Here is a 20,669-nt window from a genome sequence, read left to right as displayed (position 1 = left end):
GGTCTTCATGCCGCTGTGCATCTTCCTGTGAGGACACAAAACACAAACATCGTCAGGACTTGGGAGGACAGAAGGGAGGACGCACCTCGTGACCGAGGCAGGGACGGTTGACACAGAAACGCCGGATAATACACACACACACACACAGCACGTTTTCAACGTCAGTGCGGCAGGGTCACAGCACATGCAAACGGGTCGTTTCATCCTTTGTTCCGATTTCTAATTGAGGGGTTTGTGAAGCAAGAATATGTTACTGGCCACAGCAAATGATAATAGGTGTAAAAAGAGAGAACACTTCAAACACGTCAATAGGCTAACCTATAAACGCAGGAGTAAAGATCTTTTGTCATCAATTATCTTCGTTCTTATAAGATTGAATCTACTTGTATCACACATTTCATATTCAAGGCAGAGTAAAAAATGTGCCTAGTGCGTCTTAAAAAAATAAAATCACTCACACAAAGCAAACCAGGTCACTTTACCCTGGATTTTTTCCAACAGTAAAATAACTTATATTTAAAAAAAGGTCAGAGTTTGCCAACAAGATCCACAAATACACAAGAGAATCCTGAAGGTCAAGTAACTGAATGACAACAACTAACGTCAAAATTCAGCCCTGCGATTCATTGCCACGGTTACCCAATGCAAAAGCGAAGGCCATGGATTATTCCAGGGCCATACCTGACCTATAACACTTTAAAAGGTATGACGCATTGCCAAACAACACAACTAGTGAAAGTACTATTCTCCGAGGCAGAGAACAAAACTTTGGGGGTGCCAGCATGCCTCTATAACAGTTTAAATACGTTGTGGAAAAGGCCTTGGCTGGCATGTTGAGGGTGATCGTTGAGCAAATGGAAAGGGAAATGTGCTTTATTAGCATGCTTTCAGCCATCGGTAATCGCTTTCAAAAGACGCCCTTAGCTCATTGTTTGCACACGCAATGTAAGCCGTTGCGAACATGCGTCTCAGATGCGGGGGGGGAAGACATATGTTGCCGTTCTCACGTTATCCGGCGCTCTCTGCACCCTAACCGCCGGCGCGACGCGATGCTCACGTCAAAGCCCAAAGCGCGTGAAGCCAACAAACATATCGGACAAGCGTGGAGAAGTCTGTGAATAAATGAATTTATAGCGTTCAGATGTTTGTTTCTCCAAGGACTACGTGGAGGCAAAACATCTGTACGCAGTTAGCAATAGATCACTTGGATCTCAGCCGAATGTTAACAGTCAACAGTCTGAAAAAGGCTGTGCAGTAGTAGGGAGTCTATTATTGATACATTGATGAGTAGTCAGGGTTGAACACTAGGAGCGAGGGAGAAAAGGAGAAAAACAGAGAAAGACAAATAGACGGACAGATGGTGAAAGAGGTTGGAAAGACCACTTGCACGTTCAAGGTTGAGAACGACCCCTACGCCCCTCTCTCTCACACACACACACACACACACACACACACACACACACACACACACACACACACACACACACACACACACACACACACACACACACACACACACACACACACACACACACACACACACACACACTCTTTTCCAAAGGCTTTATGTCCGCCTTCACTCTCCCTATTGTGGTGAGCCGACAGAGCAGAGATAAGGTGCAGGTGGACTTATTAAGGAGGTGAGGCCCGGAGCAGGAGGAGCAGTGAGTCGACCACCACCACTCTGTCCCCTGAGGATCAGACTGCACACACCTGGCCTAAATACTGGGCCTGACACACAAATTGTAGGAGGAAAATCACAGTGAATCTCAGCATGAGGAATAGTTTGTTATTTGTTCAGATACTATCTATTAAGGACAACACGATTTATTATAACCTCTGCAGTTTTAGGGATATTTCCAATCAAAATCATGGTGTGCGGTTCTGAGCGTATGAACTGAAGCCCAAGGTTGCAGCAGGTTGCATTAAATTGAAGTGCACAGAGTGGAGGGAAATAAAGACTACCATCTTTCAAGTATCTGAACGAAAGATCATAACTCAGACTAAAGAAATGGTGTGCCATAAGATATGGGCAAGATACACAAGGTTATATGAGGTCATGTGAACACCGCACTACAGCAGACCACTTCATCCACACAATGACATGAATTATCGCTAATGCCCGCTAATAAGTTGGGGTAACGGTTGTAGTCAAACGCCAGCCGTGTGTGTGTGTGTGTGTTTGTGGGGGGGGGGGAGGGAGTGGAGATCTAATGGCCATATTTTAGTTTATGACCCTGGTCAGCCAACCCCCACAGACCTTCCAACACCCAACCCCTCCCCATCCAGATGTGACCGGGTAAAACCAGAGTGTGTGTCGCCAGTGTGAGAGACGCGTTTGTCTCTGACACATGTGACCGTGCATATAGAACTGTTCATTTATGAACGCCATAGATGCACACGTGTACTTTTGGTCAGACGCGCGCGCGCATAGAGAAAAACACGCTACGGGTATGCATGTGCGTTGGTATACATTTGAGGCACATGCATATATATATATTTTCTTTTTTTGGATGGTGGTTTGACACTGTGGGGCATTCGGAAGAAGGCAAAGAGGTGGTGGTAGTGGTGTTGGTGGTGGGGAAGGGAGGTGTGATTTGAAACAGACTGACTGTAGCCATTAAGGAAGTTGTCATAAAACTCTCTCAGGCCATTTACTCTGTTAATAATCGACTTTGTCCAACACTCACTTTTTGACAGCAGCAATAAATTTAAAATTTATGTCAACAAAACATATGCCGCACACCTAAGTACCCCACTTCCTCATAAACCAGCCGCAGACAGACTGTGCGTGTGCATGTGTGTGTATCGTTTGTGTGTCTGAAATGCGAGATAGATTACAGGCGTGGGTTATTGGGCCGTAACAGCTTGCTCCGTATAGCGTTAAACTTTGTTTATTTCCCCTCTCACTCTGTTAGCCGGTGGACTCGGTCGACCATACATCATCATACCTTCTGACACGCGTGTAGAGAGAGAGTGATAGAGAGACAGAGGGGGGGGGGGGGGGGGGGGGAAGGAGAGGAGAGGAGAGAGAGGGAGAGAGAGAGAGATGAGAGAGGGAGAGGAGAGAGAGAGAGAGAGAGGAGAGAGAGAGAGAGGAGAGAGAGAGAGAGAGAGAGAGGAGAGAGAGAGAGAGAGAGAGAGAGAGAGAGAGAGAGAGAGAGAGAGAGAGAGGAGAGAGAGAGAGGAGAGAGAGAGAGAGAGAGAGAGAGAGAGAGAGAGAGAGAGAGAGAGAGAGTGATAGAGAGACAGAGGGAGAGAGAGAGAGTGATAGAGAGAGAGAGTGATAGAGAGACAGAGGGAGAGTGATAGAGAGTGATAGAGAGAGAGTGATAGAGAGACAGAGGGGAGGGTGAGAGCGAGAAAGAGAGGGGGAGAGTAAGATGGATTTTAGATATAAGAGAATGCCTTAAAGGAGTGGTGTGAAAGATTATTTAGTGTTTGGTCTCAGGCGGTTTACAAGATGGGAAAATAAAGTTTAATTTGCAATACATTTCTGTGTTATCCTTCACTGCGAGCACAGTGGACACCCCAAACCTTAAGGCTTTAGTCAAATCACAATACATGTGCCCTTGGCCTTTTTTCCATCTGCTTTATCGTTTTTATTTAGATTTAATTATTTGCCATAAGGATAAATTGTTTGCTTGAAGACATAGATATAAAAATACTCAAACAGCTTATATTTCAAGAAACTCTACAGACGAACTGCAATCATTTATTTATTCAGCTAAACATTTTTTTTTTTTTATGTATCTGACAAAGTGTATTGGGAATAGTAAGAGAGCGAGCAAATTAATGAATTAGGTGTTCGGAAACCACAACAAGTCTGTATCCGTAAAGACAGTGGAGAGAAGAAGCCTCATTTTTATCACCAGCCGCCTCATCGTGGTTCTGGAGCGTGTATGTGTGGTACCAATTAATCTCCATCAGCATGCAACACTTCTGGGCCTTGTTAACACGCACAGAGCTTACTTATTGCATTACGGGATCGGCCGCCCCCAACTCAATCCTGCACCTCATGTGCACATCTGTGGTACGGGTTAAAATAGAAAGGGAGATAGAGAGAAAGATAGAGAGACCGAACAAAATACAGACAGCCGGACAGACGGACAGACGGACAGACAGACCAAACGAGACAGAAAGAAATGACAGATAGTGAGACATAGAGGGACAGAGCGAGAGGACAACCAGATAGACAGACAGAGACAGACACAGAGAGATGGCCAGAGACAGACAAAGAGAGAAAAAGAGACAGAGAGAAAGACAGAGGCAGAGAGGGACAGACAGAGAGAGCGAGAGAGAAATTGAGACAGTCAAAAAATAAAGAGTTAGCATTGAGCACTAAAACAGCAAAACCTCACACTGCTTGGTAAAAAAACGCTCCCATTATAAACCTCTGCCTTAAACACCCCAAGAAAAACAACAACAATCTGTTATGAGTAACGCTAAGTGTTTGCTCATTCCCTCAAAGTGTTCTGGCCTGGGTTCATATCGCGCCCACACCGGAGCGGAGACCTGCCACCATCGCCATTAGGCTCAATGGAAAAGAGGCTGCGGCTCTAAACAGGGTTCTGGATAATAAACACAGGTTAATAAGCCTTGAGCTCCCCGGCTTGTTTTAGTTAACAGACGAGATGATGCATCTTTTTGTAATACAGCCATGGCTACATGTGAAACGGAGGGATGCAGAGAGGTGGTTGTATTTTATATATTGTTCTAACCTCATGGACTTTTGCACTTGGTCAGAACTCCCTTGAAAAAAGATATTTTTAATCTCCGGGGGATTAAATAAAGAGGTTACAAAAATAACAGAATAACAGTAATTTTGCTCATTCTTTATATTGAGTCGGGCGTATTTATGTAAGAGCGCAGAAGGCGAGTCTGGGGATGGAATGTTGAGGGTAAACTCAAGATAGGTATCCTCACATTGAGCCACCAGACCCGTCACGCCGTGAAATGAAAATGTGGAGAAACGAAGGCAGCGGATGAGCTCATGCCTCCGTTGGCTGCTGATCCTAATGTGGTGCTATGAGCACCCGCCCCTCCCACGTTTCGGTATTCTCCTCTTGGCTGAGAGGTAGAGAGAGAGAGAGAGAGAGAGAGGTAGAAAGAGGTAGAGAGAGAGGTAGAGAGGTAGAGAGGTAGAGAGGTAGAGAGAGAGAGAGAGAACGAGAGAGAGAGAGAGAGAGAGCGAGAGAGAGAGCGAGAGAACAAAAATGGACTGAAATAGAGCACAAGAGAACGAAAAAGAAAAGGGTGAGAAAAAGAGAACAGAGGGGGTGATCGAGACGGAGACTTTTTTCACAGCGATGCCCCTGTCAATCACCGGCGCTCCACTTATAGATCAAGTCTTGTGAAAGTCACACAAAACACCCCCTAAAAAATAACGCAACATCTACATGTGGCCGTATCATTACGAATTTAAAAAGTGCTCTCACTCATTTGCAACCCAGCCCCCTCGCTCCCGTCTGCCTGGAGTGTGTGTACCACCGCCCATACAAAACAGCTGGCAGCCCACAGACACACCCGCCTGTACCCGCGCCAATGCAGAGCCCCACATTCACATTCACACCGGGGCAGTGGTTTTTGCAATGGGTCCGCTGCAAGTGAACGGCAGTGACGGGTTACAAAAAGCTCAATTTCCCTCCCTCCCTCCCTCCCTCCCTCCCTCCCTCTCGGCTGACCACAGACACCAGTACTCGACTGCCACTGTCGTTTCACCGCCCTCCCCACTCCACCCTCCACACCCCGCGCATTAAAGCATTCCATCACCCAACCACCCCCCTTCCACCCCCCCCCCCTCCACCCCCACCCACCCTCCACCGCTCATCTCTCAGGCTTTGCTCGATCAAAACGTAGTGCCGGCCGGGTGCGCGGCGACGGGCAGGGCGGTGCAGGCTGTTTATCCCCGCTTGCTCCCGCACATATCAATGAATGGTCCCCCCCCCCCCCCCCGCCTCGATGGGGAGGCGGGAAAAGGGGCGCAGGGCGAGGCGGCTGCTAGACATTCCAGCCACACACGCGCGCGTCGATGAGTAGCAGGAGTAAGACAGACAGACGTAGAGATCCCAGGGAGAGCACACACACACACACACACACACACACACACACACACACACACACACACACACACACACACACACACACACACACACACACACACACACACACACACACACACACACACACACACACACACACACACACACACACACACACGTTTATTTACTGCCATGTTGAAATGCTTGAAAGATTGAATGCCTGTACTGGAAGCTGAATGCGTTGGAAGAGAGAAACTAAATAAAGAGACTAATATTGATCATAGTTAATTATAAGTGGTGCCCGATACTGAGGACAGTGACGTGTTGTTATTAAAATATCCTAACTATAATTAGGTCGATAATAGCGTTCTGAGCTGAACGTCGCGGCACAGTTCTTTTCCAACACAGTGTATCACACACCATTTGTGACTCTTGTTCACATTGGTTTTCCAATCAAAAAAGACATATAATTGCACTAGTTATAATCACATTACTACCGCCGTCGTTGTCGCAGTTCGAGAGTGTGATTGTCGACGGGTCATTCCCGGGTCATTCGGCCTTTGTCTGTGTCTTGGCGGTAGGGAGCACAGTATAACGTTCACAAACTGGCTGGCAAAGACATAGGATTTGACACCTGTCTTTACTGAATTACGCAGTTATGTACACTGGCAAAATGGCAGTCACTATGTTCAAGATCATAGTCTACATACTAACACATTTAAAAACAAATAGAAGAGGATTTTGGGCTCACTGGCACTTTAAGTGCCTAGGGTGGAGAAAACCCAAATAAAACATCCAATCGGTTTGCGACAGAATGTTGGAGCTCGACCAATGGCTCAGGGGTATAAAGGAGACAGAGTTGTGCTTGCTTAAGATAAACCAAGATATACATAGCTCCTTGGTGTCTCCAGCAGATAATAATGGATTGTTTTTCCTGACACATTTGACCTGGAAGTATTCCTACAAAAAGGGGGTTGTTTTTGGAGTGCGGAGCAATCATAATGAGAGCACAAGGGATCACACATGAACTAAACCAAAATATATTCTTTTGGACGGTTGAAAGACGCTCTTGCGACAAGACATGACATAAAAAAATCCACATCTTTGCCAAGGCAAACTCGAACTCCATCTCTTCCCCCCCTATTCTCCTCATTTTTGTTTTTATCCGGCACTCTTTTCACGGCGTCTGAAAATAGTGTGTCAAAATGTGTTTTGTATTTTGTTTAGTTTCCCTTTTCTGCCTTGACAATGTGAGTCGGGCGCTTTTCTCTTACATTTTTTCTCCACACATCTACTCCCTGTTCTTTTCTTCACTGAGATGGGGTTAGAGTGCATGTTTGAGTGTGAAGGCTACCCTCTCACTCACACACACACACACACACACACACACACACACACACACACACACACACACACACACACACACACACACACACACACACACACACACACACACACACACACACACACGGACGCTTTTTAACAATGCTTTAGTCGCAGCTCATGCATTATGCATCGGAATCACCTTCCATCAAGTAGCAAAAAAAAAAAAAAAAGAGTAAAAAAAAAAAAAGAGCAGAACTAAATAAACGTCAACCTCAGAGAAGTCTAACTTTAGCTGCTGTTTCGTATGGCAGAGAGAGAAAGAGTGGGGGGATAGAGACGTGTTGTTCCGTCGGCACCAGTCATAACAAAAGCCGAGCGGGAGCACCTGTTACATCAATAAAATGCAGCGTTTCACCAACAACGGGGGAAAAAAGGAAAAACTACCTGTGCCATGGCGGAAAAAAAACTCACAAATAAAGTGACATAAATGCAAATGGCAACGTAGAAACACCATTTCCCTTGGGTGTTTGGTGGAAGGTGTGTTGGGTGGAGGGGGGGGGGGGGGCGTACTGAGCGTGTGATGGGGATAGCAGTGGGCGTTATTGGGGTGGGTGGGTGTATAAATCTTCCTTGGGATCCACGGAGAGGGTTATTTGTCACAGCATGTGTGACAGCTGCCGCAATTATGCAGATGTTGGGCCTGCAGAAAGTTCCCCCCGCCAGTGATGCCGCAATCTGGCCAGCGGTTCTCCGATGTAAACAGCCTTGTTTGTCCCGGTTTAGAGGGGGGAAAAAAAGAGAGAGAAAGCCAGGGATGTTGTGGGGGAGGGCGAGGGTGTATAGGACAGAGAGCCGAAAACAGGGCTGTTGACAAGGTGATTATTTCAGGAGTCTGTGTGCGTGTGTGTGTCTCTCACTCCCTCTCTGCACGTGTGTGTGTGTGTGTGTGTGTGTATCTCTCTTGCCCTCTGTGTGTGTGTGCGTGCGTCCGTGCGTCCGTGTGCTTGCTCTCTCCATCTCGCGCCCGCTCACTCTCAGACTGTTATGCAACGCTACTGGGATTGGCTTACTGTAGCCGCTCGGCTATGGCAAACAGGTCACATTCTAGTAAAGAGACAGCTCTGTGGGAGGGGGTAGTGGTGATGGTGCATGCTTGTGTGTGTGTGTGGTGTGTATTTGTGTGTGTGTGTGTGTGTGTGGGCTGTGTTCTTGTGTTCTTGTGTGCGTGTATGTGCGTGTGTGCGCGTGTGTGCGTGCCAGTTTCTGGGGACCCTGTTGCTGTTGTTCGTGAGAGGCCTACAAATTGACAATTATGAGCAAAATGGACTCCATCTTTCTTCACGGGAGAGTTCTTGGAATAACGGGTGTTTAGAAAGAAGCGAGGGGGGGAAGAGACTGTTTAGTTTCAAGCCTTATTTTGACACTCAAGATAGCCGTAGGCAGGTTGTTTTGATGTGTCTGACCTTAGCAACCCAGTGTTTTGGAGTATGTGCCTCCATGGCTGTGTGTGTGTGCCTCCATGGCTGTGTGTGTGTGTGTCTATGGCTGTGTGAGTCTGTGTGTGTGTGTGTGTGTGTGTGTGTGTGTGTGTGTGTGTGTGTGTGTGTGTGTGTGTGTGTGTGTGTGTGTGTGTGTGTGTGTGTGTGTGTGTGTGTGTGTGTGCGTGTGTGCGTGCGTGCGCGCGCTGGGGGAGGTTAGGGTGGCAGCAGTGGTGTTAGGCCATCTAGGCTTTCATTCAGTGCACGTCTGCTAGCCCAGCGTGCACGGTGGGAGGGAGGGAGAGGGGGAGAGCGAGATTGGGAGAAAGAGAATGTGTGTTCCGAGAATACACTTGTTGTGATTTTTATGTGTATGATTTTAAAGCTCTCGTTTATGTTTTTCATTACATTGGTTTAGTATTGGGTTGGGTTTTATAACAATTGAAATCGCACAATAAATGAATAAATATTGTATAATTCCAGAAATGTATGACTATATACTTTTTTGTCTTTCGGTTGGCTTATTGACCTTTTTCTGGTGGTCAATTCATTTTTTTAGGGGGCAGTTGCTGGCTCAACCTGCTAGTGAACGAATCATGTAGGCAGTAGCCAGGATCCCAGCTGTGTTCCCAAGCTACACCCCATCCCATTGTCTATTTCATGACTCTTCTTTAACCCGCCCTCATGTTTGTTTTCCCTGTCCATAAAAGGCACAAAAAGCTGATAGATAGTCCCAAATTCAAGATACATTCATTCATAATGTAGATATTACTTTTAGACAGCTCAGCTCAACCAGTTTATTTTGACACTTTTTTGATTTAGTCATCAGTACGAACTGTAGTTACAGGGTTGAAATAGAGTAACGTAATATTATGGTTGACACATTATAACAGGTCACACATTTAAAAATAATAGGATCAGACCCTGGTTCATTTAGCATCCCAAGTAAAAGGAGAGAGAGAAGGGGAGGGAGAGGGGGGGAGAGGGGGGGAGAGAGGCAGGGAGCGAAAAAGTGAGAAAGAATGGAGAGAAAAAACAAGGAGACACGCTTAGACAGGAGGGGTAGACGGAGGAGGTGTTGGGGGGGGGGGGGGGGGGGGTCTTAAAAGTGAAAGTAGGGGAAGCAGGAAAAGAAAATACATAAGCAGAGCAGAGACGAAAAGAAGTTGAGGGGAGAAAAAAAAGAAAAAAAAAGGACAAGCTGACAGTTTCTTGGCCGGAGGCACGGAAGACAGGAATAACTCCAGACTCAGACGAAGAGACAACTCCTCTCCTTCTGACCCACGCAGCACCCCGTGTGTTCCTTGTGGGAGTGTGTCTGGGGCGCGTGTCTGTGTGCACAGGGAGCCGATCAGCTGGCTCTTATGGGATGGTGGCGGGGGGGGGGGGGGGGGGGGGGCTAGAATAATAAGCGTGGGAGAAGGAGCGCGGCTAGCGGTAGGGAGGCGAGGTCACCTCCAGGCTATGGCGACGCGAGACACCCATGTGTGTGTGCGGTTACTGCTTAATGTCTAGCGGTGACGGCAACGTCGGGGTGTGTGTGTGTGTGTGTGTCGGTGTGTGTGTGTGTGTGTGTGTGGGTCGGTGTGTGTGTGTGTGTGTGTGGGTCGGTGTGTGTGTGTGTGTGTGTGTGTGTGTGTGTGTGTGTGTGTGTGTGTGTGTGTGTGTGTGTGTGTGTGTGTGTGTGTGTGTGTGTGTGTGTGTGTGTGTGTGTGTGTGTGTGTGTGTGTGTGTGTGTGTGTGTGGATCGATAGGGCGTGGCGTTGTGGGCAGACAGAGGTCCTGTTACCAAAACACCAGCATCTCAGCTTCTTCCCACGGCTGATGAACCAGGGAGCTCTGTCCTTAGGAAGGTGCATCCGTCATGGACAGACTGGAGGGACCTCTGTTTATATAGGCCTACTACTGCAGCATATACGGAGCAGTGTATATAATATTCAATATACACTGGAACTTCATACCCTGCATAAACTACTATAGTTCTAGTAATATAGCATGAACATAGTAGTGTACAGTATACATTATACTATCATACTAAATACCCAGAAATAAGTCCTTTAGTCTGGTACTATAGTATATATGTACCAGTGTATAATATACACAATAATATGGTAGTATAAGTGCCGTAGTATAGTAGTACTGGTAGTGGTCACGGTGTATAACATACACTATTGAGTGTATACTATGCTCATTGTATATAGTACTAGAGTATATTGTTATATAATGGCATCTACCTTATATGGTAGTATAGTGTATAAAACACAAGTACAACGTACATCGTGGTATTATATAGTTTATACGGGACTCAAGTATAGTGCAGATTGTAAGTCAAGTGCACAATTCGGCACCAAGAGACAGCCAGAGTCTGATCCAGAGTGTGTATAATAAAACCATTGAAATGTTGGAAGAAAATCGAACAAAACAAATGTGACAGCCCTTCCCCGAGGAAACAATTGTGTTTTAAAACATTGCGAGCTGCACGCCAAAGTGAAATGGATTGAACGGATGCATATTTTCCTCCAATCCACTTTCACAGACAGGGCATCTGTGGACACTGTCGCATGGTGGTTAAATATTGCCAGCCTAGTTGCTGTTTTGCTTTCTGAGTGTGTGCGTGTGTGCGCGCGCGCGTGTGTGTGTATGTAAGAGGGGGAGAGATTGGACCAAAGAGAAAGGAAAGCGCGGCTGCCAAAATCTATCATATATGCACAATGAGTGCAATAAGAATGGCTGTGCAAATGCACCTGGGGTTCCCACCCACACACAGACAGACAGACAGACAAACAGAGAAAGGGACAGAGAGACCAAGAGAGAGAGAGAGAGAGAGGAAGACAGAGAGGTTCTGAGTATACATTGGTTGGGAGAGAGAGGAGGTTGGGGGTGGAGGACTGGTCGAGTGGTGGAGCATCGTGCCGTCTGTGCAAACTCTCCTCACCTCCACCCCTCCCCTCTGCCCGTCCATTCAGCAGATGCCACGCTACACACAGGGTAATTAATAGCCCAGTGGGCATTGGGTGTCAGAATTAGCCCCGGCGACAGCCCACCACTGCACACACACGCAAACACATACACACACCCGCACACACTGTGCCAACCAGCACTGCTGCCTGAATCATGCCAATCTCACCAGAGAAAGGAGGCTGGTCTGTGTGTCTGTGTGTCTGTGTGTGTGTGTGTGTGTGTGGGGGGTGGGGTGGGTGTGGGGGGTGGGGGGGTGGGCGGAGGGAGGGTGGAGAGACATATTGGTTCTTTCAGTCTAGAGGATGCGGTGGTGATGGTGTTGTTTTGGTTGTGGGTGGGGTGAGGGGCAGCTGTCCCGTTCCCCCCCTCAGTATTTGCATTTACATTACCGCCACTACTCCCTTCGAATCTCCCTCGATCCCCGACAAATACGTCGTTTGTTTGTTGGTCTGCGGCGATTAGCGGTGTGATGTGAATTGGCAACGGCACTGCATCAACAGACGGCAGTTACTAAGACTCAATATCAGATGTAGCGTTATGTAAAGTGTTCAATAAAATACCCATCTAATTGGTGACTAAGTCAATGCGTCCTTGTGTCAAATACATAGCCGCTCAGTGTTTAGCTCACAAGGTACTCTTTGTGCGTTTTATTTCAGCATTTGTTGTGTATTTGTGCAAAAACATCCAATCCAGTGTATGTTCACAGTTAAAACGACAGGGACATGGCAGGAAAGATTCGGATAGGATATGAATGCTATTGATGATGTGAACGTTCACATCATCAATAGCATTCATATCCTTATGGCAAGGTATGAATCAGGGCTAATACTTGTCATTTAGGGCCGGCTAAAAAAGAGAGTAGAAGTAAGGAGTGAACTAGCAAGTTAAGAGTGCAGATATTTACGGAGCGTGCTACCAGATAAGCCGATCCATTTAGTGTCCGACTCCACCACCTAAAGCAGGGGTGCCCAACCAGTCGATCGCGGTCTACCAGTAGATCGCCGACAGATCCCAAGTCGATCGCGAGGGGTGAAGAAAAAAAAAAAAAAATTCTTTTTTTTTATTTTTTTTTTTTAATAAAATTAAATTTGCGCGGGACATATACGCGCGGTAGCGCATGTGCTGTTAACAGCAGTTGAAAGCCGTCAACAGTAGTTACACACTCCTAAACGTTGGCATGGCTGAGGGGAAACAAGCTAAGACCTACCATTTTCACCCTGAGTGGGAGGAAGATTATTGATTATCGTTGAGAAGGTGCCGTGCGCAGACGGAATGAAACCCCCACTGAAGTCCGTAGGTTCACGATACAACCCCCCCCCCGCTTGAAGGTAGGTTTGCTGGTAGATCTCGGGAGGTTGGCTACTTGAAAAGTAGATCTTGGGTCAAAAAAGGTTGGGCACCCCTGACCTAAAGAGTGCAACGGTGCGTCTTCGAGGTGCGTGTGTGTGTATGCATGTCACCATGATGCGTGCAAAGTGTTCCTTTAAGCACTGGCACAGCAACGAAGGTATAGTGGAATCACCCCCGGCCCCCACCATCACCACCACCACCACCACCCCCTCCACCCCCTCCTCTTCTTCCCCAATTGGCCGACTGCAAAGAAATGGAATCACTTTCTTAAGGCAACACATCTCAATCCTTCCTAAAACGTCAACCCCACCAACTCCCCCCCCCCCCCCCCCCCCCCCAACACCACCCACCTCCTCCTCCACCCAGCGCTCACTCTCTCTCTCTCTCTCTCCCTCCCTCTACCTGGCGCGTTACCCAAGACAAGCAATTTACCCTCACAGTACCCCCCCCCCACTGCCTGCTGTTTGCCTGACCCAGAGAAAACAATTTCAGAGGGGTCTTCCCGTTGCTCTCCCCAGAACCCAGGCCCCCCCAAACCCAATGTTTCTCTCCACCCCCCTCCAACGCCACTTCCAGCCCAAAACAGGTAGAATAAAAGGCAACCGGTGTGAGGCACAATACCTTTTCTTTATTTTTTTCTTTCTCCACCTCCCCCCCCCACCAACACCCCCCCCTCTCCCGCCTCCATTCCTCCCGAGAAGATGAATTGGCGGGCTGTCAGCCAGGGACAGGCCGAGCAGCGGTGTTTCTGTAATGGGACACTGGATGTGTCTTTGATTAATGGAAGAGCCGCCACGAGCTGTTAGGAAGCCCCAGCCGCGGGCCCGGCACCTCCCCCCCCCCCCCCCGCCGAGGAGAGCGATTGAGCGGCGGATACGTGCCGACAGATATGTGGAGGTGGGGGGGGGGGGGTCCCTCACCGAGGCAGCAGCAGATGAGGGGGGGGGGGTAGGTGGAGGAAGTGGAGAGAGGATTACGGTATCAAGAGGAAGCAAGCAGGGAGGGGGGGGTGGTAACAAAAAGGCAGGAGGAGGGGGGCGTGTGAGGACATAATCAGGTGATAGTTGTTCGGTCAACACTGCAGTCGGTGATGATGCGGAGTAGCATGATTATGGCAAGTGTTTTGCGATTGACACATTGTAAATGGCGCTTATAGAATGGTTTGCCATGCTGTCTCGCCCGTTAACCGACTTGTAATGGTATCGGGTGAATGACAACCATCTAGTCCGCTAATGTATAATGGCTCCTGCACAATATATATTGACGCGATAACAAAAAAAAATAAGCTAAGCGCCATATGCGATATATGGAGACTGTGGCCATTTGTGTGCAGCATCGGACATTACCATAATTCTGCAGTAGGGCAGCCTAGCTTGTTGTGACGACCCCCGGAGCGGAAGAAAGCTCCTCAGGGAATACGGGATATAATTCAAAATGGGGCCAGAACACATGTACCAACTAGTCTATAAACATTCATGTGCAAACGTCCTTAAAAACAAGAACAAGAAGTTACAGTATTAAAGGATGGCATCCAGTCCCCGTCCTTATTTAAACACGTCCAGCAGGCCTGAATTAAACTGTACTAAATTAAAACTGGAGAAAGGAGAGGGAGGGAAAAGCCATTTCCCTGTGCGTGCAACCACAGAAGAGAGTGTGGAACGGAGCGCAGAATGTCTCTCACTGACTCTGCTGTTGTTGTTCTCCATCTGGCTTTTCTGGCAAGGCCATCGATGTCTGAGAATGAAATGTTCTCGTACAAAATGTATCACGAGTGAGAGACCCAAGGAAAAAAATGAAACACATTTTTTCTTTTGTATTGTTTTTGTCTCCATGTTGTTTTTGTCTCCTTGGATCCATTTAAAAATCTGTTGTTTTATTGGACGTCTGCTAAGGCTATGTTTTAAAAGGAGATAGAAAAAAACACTATTTACAAGTGTAATTACACACGTAATTCTCTCTCTCTGCCCGTCGCTCTGCCAGACCATACATGCAGAAGTCCCTCATTTAGAGACACGGCTCCAGCACTGATTCAGGGAGCCACTTCCAGGATCTTAGACAGTTAACCCGAGGCCTGTTCATAAACAAAGTGTAGTGAAGACGTTACAAATTCACACTGTAATAACCAGCTCTCCCTCTCTTCATCCCCGTCTCTCTCTGTCTCTCTCATCATCCCTCTGTCTGTCAACCCCATAATGAGTTCAAACAACAGAGGTCAGAGCCCCTCCGCCCTCTCTCCCTGTGTGTGTGTGTGTGTGTGTGTGTGTGTGTGTGTGTGTGTGTGTGTGTGTGTGTGTGTGTGTGTGTGTGTGTGTGTGTGTGTGTGTGTGTGTGTGTGTGTGTGTGTGTGTGTGTGTGTGTGTTGGGGCTTGGGATAAGGGCAGGGGTCTGTTTATGTTGGCCCTTGTTGTATCCAGGGTCAGGGACTTCATCCCAAGGGAGTAAATTCCTTGCCTGGAGCATGACTAAAGGTATGTGAACCATCTGGACAAAAGCGCCACTAGGCCCACAATGGGCCTTTCTCCCCACCAAGGCCATGGGTCTAGGACCCAGCCATGTGGGCCCTGGACCTGGCCTGGAGTGGACCAGCCAAGCAGTGGCGTCAAACTGTGGGCACACGCACCTAGATAACCATCACCAAGACGCAAGCCTCTGCCCACTGTGTGTCTGTGTCTGTGAAAGAGGGTGAGAGTGTGTGTGTGAGTAAGAAAGCAAATGTGTGTGCAAGTATGCATGCGTATGTGTGGTTGAGAAGGACAAAAGCGCCACTAGGAGTGTGTATGTGTGTGTGTGTATGTGTGTGCCTGTGTGTGTGTGCTGTGCGTGCGTGCGTGCGTCTGTGTCTGTGTGTGTCTCTGTGCCGCCTTGTGTAGTAAGACATTTGAACCGGTCTCATGATAGCGAGATTGCTTCTGGATTGTGTAAGCAAGTAGGTAATGAATGAATAGCCTATTTATATGACACTCTCACACTTTCCAAACAATGAGCCAATACAAGCCAACCGACACACACACGGCTCCTTGCCTGCATGCTCGCACAAACAAAAGCAATGCACACACACCATATGAATCCACCCCACATATCATAATCTAGATTAGGATCTGGACAAGCCAGAAGATAATTCCTAACTCCACTCGAGTCACAGAAGTACACGGTGGCAGAATGTTCTACCAAGGCTTGATTACACTTGTGTTTCAGTGGAGGGACGGTTGGCTAATAAAGTCTCTCTCCCTCTCTCCCTCCCTCCCTCCCTTCCTCCCTCCCTCCAGGCAGAAATGTAGCCTTTCCTTTGCTTCTGAAACAAGGCACATTGTTTTAAACCTGGTTGAGTGAGGTAGGGAAAGATAAAGAAAGGTTGGGGGGGGATAATATGGGCCGAGAGGTTACTAACCTAAGTGCAAATACCAGCGCAAACCACATAAAGACTAACCTTCCAGGTGTCAGCCCTGCCTGAAAGCCAGTGTTGCAGACCCCCCCCAAACACACGTACAGGCACACATGTGCGCGCACAAACACACACACACACACACACACACACACACACACACACACACAAAACTGAGGCAGACGTCTCACACCTGGCGTGTTACAATGAAAAAGGTGCAGAAAAAGAAGGACAGCAATCTCATGCTATTGATTATCTATTTTCTTTCCCACCATGTCCTCGAGGCTAAACGCTCTGTCCGCACATTTGTACATGACGAAAAGTGAAGGTGATTGCTGGTGGTTCAAGAGCAGATGGGCAACGGTCAAACTAAAGTAGGTTTCCACTGTAGCCCAGCGAGAAGGAAGGCGGAGGTAGGAATTTATGATGCATTGGGAGGTGGGGCTGTCGTGGTGCTGGTGGTGAGGGGAGGGAGTTGGAGTCTATCGGTACAGAGGGGTCAAAGGTGAGCTGCTTGCACTCAACAGCTGTCCTAAAAGCACCCCAGATAAGAGCTGAAAGCATCCTGTTACTGTTTGCTTGTTCGTGCATGTGTCTATGTGTACACGTGCTCTCTCTGTGTGTGTGTGTGTGTGTGTGTGTGTGTGTGTGTGTGTGTGTGTGTGTGTGTGTGTGTGTGTGTGTGTGTGTGTGTGTGTGTGTGTGTGTGTGTGTGTGTGTGTGTGTGTGTGTGTGTGTGTGTGTGTGTGTGTGTGTGTGTGTGTGTCTCAATTGCTAGTCCCCATGGGCAAATAGATAGAGGAAAGCTTGAACAACCAGTATCTCCCGACCCCGCCTGCCAAAACGACATCGGAAAGTTGGTCTTAGAAAGTCTTAGAAAGGGAGAGACAAAAAATTAACGATAAAGACTAGATTGTAGGACCATGGGAAGGAGGTCAAGGCTTGACCGGTCGGCCAGGTCATTCATCAACCCCTAATGACCAGAGCTTTATGCTGTCACGATGAGTGACCTTTGTGTTGGGGGAAGCGGTGCGTAAAGCGCCCGAGACAATGGCGTAGGCATTCAGAAGAAGGCATCCATTTTGAATACGTCAATTGTCTGGGAGGAAGTTAAGGTATGTGTGTGTACAGGAAGAGGGGGTCGAGAGGGTTGGGGGGGGGGGGGGGGGCACCACTCACCATCTCTTCCTTCTTTAAAAGCAGATTGTTTGTATATCAGCTCCTGGTGATTGCTTATCTCTGGCTTTAAAGGGACAACCCAGAGACAACAAGCCGGGGGGGGGGGGGAAATGTGTGTGTGTGTGTGTGTGTGTGTGTGTGTGTGTGTGTGTGTGTGTGTGTGTGTGTGTGTGTGTGTGTGTGTGTGTGTGTGTGTGTGTGTGTGTGTGTGTGTGTGTGTGTGTGTGTGTGTGTGTGTGTGCGCGCGCGCGCGCACGCGCGCACACACACACACAATGGAGTGGTCAAGAGAGGTGGGTATTGGCCTGGGACAAGTGATGACAAGGTCTTGCTTAGGCATGTCTCGGTGGCTTTCAAGGGCTCACAGTCTTTTGTGCTGCTGGCCCTTACTCTGATAATGCACACTGTCCAGCGCCCAGGGGCTGACAGATCTATTCATGTTCAATTGACAACGTCAACCTTGAAAATAGGTCTGACCAGGTCGTCCTGTCCACTTTAGAATCATCCTAAAGCTAAATGCAAAGTTAACCAAATTTCTCTAATAATCATAATATCTAATATCGGGTTCTGCAAATAGCAATAGCATCTCAAAGTAAGAAATAGCCAATAAACCCAATATGATGATGTGATAGTCGCAATAGTAATAAACATTCAGTAATATTAAAACATCAGGTTCTAGTTCTAGCAATAGTAACTAAAAGTAAGTAACCAATTCTAGCAGATTGTCAGGATATGCAGCTGACGCACATACGACTCCATTGGATGCTTCCTACCCTACCACTTATGTACTTGCAGTTCAATGCAACAGTTGTAGAATGGCACACTATTAACTGAACCACAGATCGACAGGGTGACTCAGAGTATTCTGCATTTTCCACATCGCATGCATTATCCGCTCTTGACTGCTGTTTAAAGTGCCTGTCTCAAAGAACCCAGGCTCCCTCTGTGACATTCAATGGCTGAGTTTTTTCGTCTTTTCCACCATAAAAGCCCTACAGTGGGCAAAGATGGGGTGTTTTCTGTTCCAGAGACTCAAGGTGATGCCGTCCTGTATTTATGCTCTTTGAGTCCCGCATTACGAGCGTCCCCTAGCCATGACGGCCGCCGGCCCTCGGCAGAGCCAAGCACACCCTTGGCTGGCCATTGACTTAGCGTGCTAGTCCTCCAGCCCGGGGATTGTCGGACCGCAGGTCGGGTGGGTAAGCAGCAAGCCATGGAGCCCTGACATTCACTTGTTTTTACATGATTATTGTCTGTTTAAACGTGTTTCTTTTCATATGTGCAACTCAGTTACTAACTTAATTTTGATATTCACATTCATTTGATTATTAAAGATCTGGATATATTCAGGCTTATTTGTAGGTAAGTGGGCCCCTGAGGCTGAAGGTCAACCTGGACGGGGGGCCTGGCTAGATTCAGTTTGAGGGATTCTGTTCCAGCCCACATTAAAGAAAGGAGATTGCTCCAGTTAAAATGTGGGGCTGCTACCTTCCATATGTGCGAGTTTAATTATTCAGCGGTTACTGTGTTTGTGGTTCCCAGTTTTTTGCTGCAAGACTAAAAAAAAATCTCTCTGACCTTCAGCCAGGGCACCAGAAAAGGTTTACTTAAACGTGCTTTAATGAGACGAGGTGGAACCGAGCATCAGGAACTAGTGAGTACTGTAACCGCAGCATCAACATAAAGCCCCGGTGCTGTCCTCCGCTTGTCCTGATGGCTGAATTCAAGTGAAGTGCAGTTCGCTGATGGTATAAGCTGACTGCAACCGTCAATGTATTTATTTTCTTTACTTATGATGAGTTATGACATCTAACCTTCGTAGATGAAGTAATGTTGATGGCAATAAAAAAAGCTAGAGATATTAAGTAAAAATATATTTTATAAGTATTTTTATCTTACCGTTTTTGATTCATGCAGGGAAGTATAAGCACACCTTACAAACTGATTTGAAATGCTTTTGTATCCTGCTCATTCTGTTTAAATGCATCTAATGAACATGAATATGTATTAGGCATGCATGCACTGCAAACCACATCATCAGATTCAAAAGGTGCACACATGTCATGCACCCCACTAGTTGGCAATTGTCGGAAACTAAGTGCCCCCTGGTAAACTCAATTGTGTGCCAACAGCTTTGGCTAAAAAGGAAAAAAGCCCATGTGAGTAATCTTCAGTCCTTCCTGATTTTGATCAGACCCGTGACAAAGTAACCACTGAATAAATGCCAACCTCGCAAAAGCCTCGCAACAGGAAGTGTCTCCTGCCAATTGTTGTCATCCAAACGCAAACACACGAGTACTTCAGGACAATATTAACAGCGCATGTCATAAGGAAGGATAGGCATTATAAGGATATATCAGCGTATTAAATCAATATCCATGTGTACATGTATCCATTTATTTCCATGAGGTTGACAACGCGGATGCATGCATTCTTTATAACACCATGTACCGGTACTTAACTTTCATCAACCCTTCTGCTCTCAAAGTAAATATTAATTGAATGATTAAGACAATAAACTGGATGATCCAATGCAATTTATTATTGACAGTAAATCTGAAAGACGATTTATCAGCAAGCCCAAAGAAAAATGACAAAGACAAGGCGCCCTCTGTGTAATTAGAAACAGGAATTACCTTTCCTTTCAACCACTTTCAAGGAAAATTTTGGCTTAGCCCAGGTTGGCTGTGTTGATGCAGTACATGTTTTTCCTGAAAACACCACAAGAGCAGAATTTTTTCTCTCCCCCGTCTGGCTGGTTACAAAGCAGGCCTCTGCACAACCATTGGTTGCCGGTGGCTCGTCCACCTCTCTAATGCTTCCCGATAATAGGCAACCTTGATTCTCCCCCAGCATCGCTCTGAAGCGGCACAACCAGCCTCCTTTCAATAGACTCAGCTGGATCTATTTTGGTTTAGCATTGGCACACCAATGGGAATAAAGTTAATTAAA

At 47.2% G+C, this 20,669-nt stretch overlaps 1 protein-coding gene across 1 annotated transcript in view; it reads right to left on the bottom strand.

The window, feature by feature from the left end:
* The window catches only part of zbtb16a (zinc finger and BTB domain containing 16a), a 104,274-nt gene that overhangs the window by 63,066 nt on the left and 20,539 nt on the right, over positions 1-20,669 (bottom strand). The window contains exon 3 of the mRNA XM_056594224.1: positions 1-25. This exon is cut by the window's left edge and continues 73 nt beyond it. Within this exon, the coding sequence (XP_056450199.1) occupies positions 1-25 (25 nt within the window). The remainder of the gene's footprint in view (positions 26-20,669) is intronic.

The sequence above is a fragment of the Gadus chalcogrammus genome, chromosome 7, assembly GCF_026213295.1.
Source record: "Gadus chalcogrammus isolate NIFS_2021 chromosome 7, NIFS_Gcha_1.0, whole genome shotgun sequence".
Classification (NCBI taxonomy): Eukaryota; Metazoa; Chordata; class Actinopteri; order Gadiformes; family Gadidae; genus Gadus; species Gadus chalcogrammus.
The sequence above is the reverse complement of the archived record's forward strand: the minus strand, read 5'-3'. Positions and strand labels throughout refer to the sequence as shown.